The sequence below is a fragment of the Oncorhynchus tshawytscha genome, linkage group LG10, assembly GCF_018296145.1.
Source record: "Oncorhynchus tshawytscha isolate Ot180627B linkage group LG10, Otsh_v2.0, whole genome shotgun sequence".
NCBI lineage: Eukaryota > Metazoa > Chordata > Actinopteri > Salmoniformes > Salmonidae > Oncorhynchus > Oncorhynchus tshawytscha.
Genome location: NC_056438.1, coordinates 1,927,436 through 1,933,402, shown reverse-complemented (window position 1 = coordinate 1,933,402; position 5,967 = coordinate 1,927,436). Strand labels below are relative to the sequence as shown.

Here is a 5,967-nt window from a genome sequence, read left to right as displayed (position 1 = left end):
GAATCCCCTCTTTTATGTCACACACCCGTGTGTCCTTATAAGGCAGGGGGATACCCTGCGTCATATCCTCTGTCCATGTTTGGGCATGATGCTACGCAGCGGGGGAATCCTCACGGACGTAGAACCAATGGCGGGAGGAGGGGTTACCTAGCAGCCAGAAAAGTATAAAATGGAGAGGCGCAGAGCAAACCTTATCATTCAGACACATCTACCGGAATAACGGAATACAGCAACCATTCAGCAAAGGACTTACCTTCCCCCCTCCTCACCTTTCCAAGGGATTCCCCACATTTAATCGAAGACTAATTTCATTATCTGTTTGGAGATTGATCAATCATTTTAATTGATTAATTGATTAATTACCCTTGGACCTAGCTTTTAATAACAGAAATTTAGCTAACGTTTTCCCTCTCGTTTTATCGAGACGTTTACCGGATCCGTTAACATGCTGTTCACAGAGGAAGACATCTTCATGTCAGAGTTCGAGGACGCGTGCAGCGCCTGGGTGGACAGTGTCAGCTCAGGCAGTGACGGTACAGACTCTGATGTCGGATCTCCAGCACAACAAGGTGGGTTTCTCTCTAGATTCTAATCCCCTGGCTACAAGGATCGATGCATTATCAATAACATTTGAATACATAACTCATAAAGAATGCTAATGTATTCTCTAGTAGCTATTGTGCGATTGTTTTGTAGTCAAAAATACAATATAATTACATCTTGTTCAATAATATGTTACTTATGTAATGCCATGCAGCTAGAAGTCCCTCTTCGCCCAATGCTTGCTGCCTTTGCTAATGTAGCCTTTCAGTTTATATAACGATAATAACCGTAGTTGTGTTGTCTCTCTCAGGTTGTGTGTTATCCCCGGGGACCGACGGGTCTGATTCGGATTTCTTCTCCGACCTGAATGACTGTTCCTCAGACAGCCTGTCGCCTCCTCTTGCCTACACCGGGAGCTTCTACACGGAGCCGTTACCAGGCACGGTGCCACCCTGCAGCACAGAAGCCCTGCTCAACATGATCACGGAGATAGTTGGGATCTGCACGGTGGAGGACCAGGCGACCAGCGAGACTCCGTCTGCCTCCCTCCCCGTCTCTGCCACACCCTGCTCGACCATGAGCGTTGCCTCTCCCCCTATTTACTCTCCCTCCATGGAGTCTGTCTCCAGCGCATACTGGAGCCAGGATCTGACCGAGATTCCTTCTCCTTCCTCCGGGGTGGACATTCAGACTCCCACCGCTGCCCCTGTGGTGGTCAAGAACGAGTTCAACAGCAACTGTGACGGCTGCGACAACGACCACTTCTCCCACCCTGGTCAGGATGCCTTCTCCCCGGGCAGCTTGGAGCAGCTGTTCCCGTTGTCTGGTCAGTCTCTGGATCACCAGGTAGATGTAAAGGAGCTTCTGGACTCTCTGCTGCTGACTGACATTAAGACAGAGTGTATCATCAAACAGGAGCCGTGCTACGTGGGAGACTGGGCTCAGAATTACCCTGTACCTGTTAACGGGAGCTACGTCAACGATAGCTTTCTGGTCAAAACGGAGCCTCTGGAGTTCCAGACTGGGGCCTCAGGGCCGCAGCAGCTGGACGCATGCAGCGACCTGGCGGCCTTCACCGCCTCTCTCTCCTCCTCCTCCCTGGATGCCATCCTCTCCTCCCTGCTGCCCAGCGTGTTCCCGAGGAGCAGGGGCGTGCACGCCACCGCTGGAGCAAGTAAAGCGACGGCCCGCACCGGGGCCGTGAAGGTGAAGCCGTTCCCGTGTCCAATAATCGGCTGTGAGAGGCGTTTCTCGCGCTCCGACGAGCTCAACCGCCACGTGCGCATCCACACGGGCCACAAGCCATTCCAGTGCGCAATCTGCCTGCGCAGTTTCAGCAGGAGCGACCACCTGACCACGCACACGCGCACGCACACTGGAGAGAAACCTTTCTCTTGCGAGGTGTGCGGGAAGCGGTTCGCGCGCAGCGACGAGAGGAAGAGGCATGGACGCGTGCACGTGAAGCAGCAGCTGAAAGCTCAGATGATGGCAGCCTATCATCTGGCTTTCCCCGGTGAAGTTTGAACTGAACTCTAACTCTCTAAAGCTGGGCTTCGTGGCCCTGAGTTTAAACCTGCTCTTTAGAAGGCTTCTGTTTGGTTCTACTGGCTTCGGTTGGTTCTACTGGCTTCGGTTGGTTCTACTGGCTTCGGTTGGTTCTACTGGCTTCGGTTGGTTCCGTCTGCCTGGTAACGTTGGCTATTGGCCCGGTTCAGTTGGAGGTGTTGACTTCAAAACGGGCCATCGGTTGAAAAATGGTGGAAAAGTTTCAACGGGAAAGAAAATAAAATAATCTCGTCTTGTCGGTTGGACGTGGAACTATTTTAGAACGTCTCTGGTACGTTGTCGTATGAACAGAAACCGTTGAACTACGAGAGGATTCGTTGGTTTTCAGCACCTCTGTGAGTGGACAGCTCCTTGCATGTCAATCCGAACAGACAAACATACAGCACACGTTTTGTCACTCGACAGTTCTGATTGTAAACTGGTACAGTTGTCAGAGTTTGAGTTTTTTGTGCAACATTGCATGATATAGTTTTACATTGATGTGTTGATGTTTATTTTATTATTTAAATCTCTAATGTTAGGAGTTGGAATGTAACTTTTCTCTACTTCGAATCACATTTCTAGCGTTGATGTTGACCATATAAGCCTATATTTTATCATTCGAAATATATATTTGAAATCTTCATAACCAAAACATTATTTATATTCTATTCTCTCAATTGTATTTTTCTACCTGTATATATATATATATATATAAAAATATATTTATATTTGAAACGTCCTCTTTCCTGTGATAAACATTCTCTATATTCTTTCGGAACTTCCATAAGAACGTTGAACAGTCACAGATGTATTATGACATCATTTCTCTAACCGATAGATTGTTCCCGGGTTAGGTGGCTCTCGTTGCTGCTCTCACACCGGTGCTTAGCGGTAATTCATAACAGGGGTCTTGGAGTTTGATTGTACTTTCTACATTCATACAAGACTCACCGGGGAAAAAAAAACAATATTCAACATTGTAGTTGATGAACCAAGTAGCACACATTGCTGTGCGTTTACGTACAATTAGTTCAACTGCTAAACTCTTGTCTTGTTTGAGGCATGAAACGCAGATCTGTTTCGGTTTTAAATGGAAGACCTTGTGTTATTTTGTTGCATGATGGGTTATGAATAAAAAAACAGTGAAATGACATGTGAGAAGTTTCTATCGATTATCTACTTTATTCAGTACACACACACCACACACACACCACACACACACCACACACACACCACACACACACCACACACACCACACACACACCACACACACACACACACACACACACACACACACACACACACACACACACACACCACACACACACCACACACACCACACACACACACACACACACACACACACACACACCACACACACACCACACACACACCACACACACACACACACACACACACACCACACACACACACACACACCACACACACACACACACACACACACACACCACACACACACCACACACACACACACACACACACCACACACACCACACACACACCACACACACACACACACACACACACACACACACACACACACACACACACACACCACACACACACACACACACACACACACACACACACACACACACACACCATACACACACCACACACACACCACACACACACACACACACACACACACACCACACACACACCACACACACACACACACACACACACACACACACACACACACACACACACACACACACACACACACACCACACACACACACACACACCACACACACACCACACACACCATACACACACACACACACACACACACCACACACACACACACACACACACACACACACACACACCATACACACACACACACACACCACACATACCATACACACACCACACACACACACACACACACACACACACACACACACACACACCACACACACACCACACACACCACACACACACACACACACACACACACACCACACACACACACACACACACACCACACACACACCACACACACACACACACACACACACACACACACACACACACACACACACACACACACCACACACACACACACACCATACACACACACACACACACACACACACCACACACACACCATACACACACACACACACACACACCACACACACACCACACACACACACACACACACACACACACACACACACACCACACACACACCACACACACACACACCACACACACACACACACACCACACACCACACACACACACCACACACACACCACACACACACACACACACACACACCACACACACACACACACACACACACACACACACACACACACACACACACACACATACACACACACACACACCATACACACACACACACACACACACACACACACACCACACACACACACACACACACTACATACACAAACCATTTTGAGTCAATACCACAAACACCACACACACCATACACACAGCCACACATAAGATCCATCAAACCATACACACACAGATAGACTACACACTATACCACACACACACCACAGACAGACCACACACACACCACACACACACCAGATAGACTACACACACTAACACCACACAGCAGATAGACTAACACCACACACACAGCAGATAGACCATACAGGACTAACTTACACAGCAGACACACACCACACACACACCACACACACACCACACACACCACAGATAGACTACAGGACTAACACACACACACACATACCACACACACACACCAGATAGACACACCACACACACACACACAGACACACTCTCGGACTATAGCGCCCCCTTCTGTCTGAAGAGTACTACAGATCCAGCGCTGCAACTTATTATATGAAACTATTTTGAGTCAATAAAAAGGCAAATAACAGCCACAAATAAGATCCATCAAAAAGACACAGCAGATAGACTATAGGACTATAGGACTAACCTACACAGCAGATAGATAGACTATAGGACTAACCTACACAGCAGATAGACTAAGCTACACAGCAGATAGACTATAGGACTAACTTACACAGCAGATAGACTATCGGACTGACCTACACAGCAGATAGACTATAGGACTATCGGACTGACCTACACAGCAGATAGACTATAGGACTAACTCACACAGCAGATAGACTATAGGACCAACCTACACAGCAGATAGACTATAGAACTAACCTACACAGCAGATAGACTATAGAACTAACCTACACAGCAGATAGACTATAGGACTAACCTATACAGCAGATAGACTATAGGACTATAGGACTAACCTACACAGCAGATAGACTATAGGACTAACCTACACAGCAGATAGACTATAGGACTAACCTACACAGCAGATAGACTATAGGACTAACCTACACAGCAGATAGACTATAGGACTATAGGACTAACCTACACAGCAGATAGACTATAGGACTATAGGAATAACCTACACAGCAGATAGACTACATGACTAAACTACACAGTAGATATACTATAGGACTATAGGACTAACCTATACAGCAGATAGACTATAGGACTATAGGACTAACCTACACAGCAGATAGACTATAGGACTAACCCACACAGCAGATAGACTATATGACTAACCTACACAGCAGATAGACTATAGGACTATAGGACTAACCTACACAGCAGATAGACTATAGGACTAACCGACACAGCAGATAGACTATAGGACTATAGGACTAACCCACACAGCAGATAGACTATAGGACTATAGGACTAACCCACACAGCAGATAGACTATAGGACTACAGGACTAACCCACACAGCAGATATACTATAGGACTAACCTACACATCATAATGTTATTGTATGACCACAACAGATAGAGAAG

At 47.0% G+C, this 5,967-nt stretch overlaps 1 protein-coding gene across 1 annotated transcript; it reads left to right on the top strand.

The window, feature by feature from the left end:
• Positions 1 to 209: 209 nt before the first annotated feature.
• LOC112240609 (early growth response protein 4-like) lies at positions 210 to 3,226 on the top strand. The gene is made up of 2 exons (XM_024408885.1): positions 210 to 569; positions 854 to 3,226. Exons 1-2 carry the CDS (start codon positions 446 to 448, stop codon positions 2,065 to 2,067), a joined length of 1,338 nt encoding a protein of 445 aa, XP_024264653.1. The 5' UTR covers positions 210 to 445; the 3' UTR covers positions 2,068 to 3,226.
• Positions 3,227 to 5,967: the final 2,741 nt, after the last annotated feature.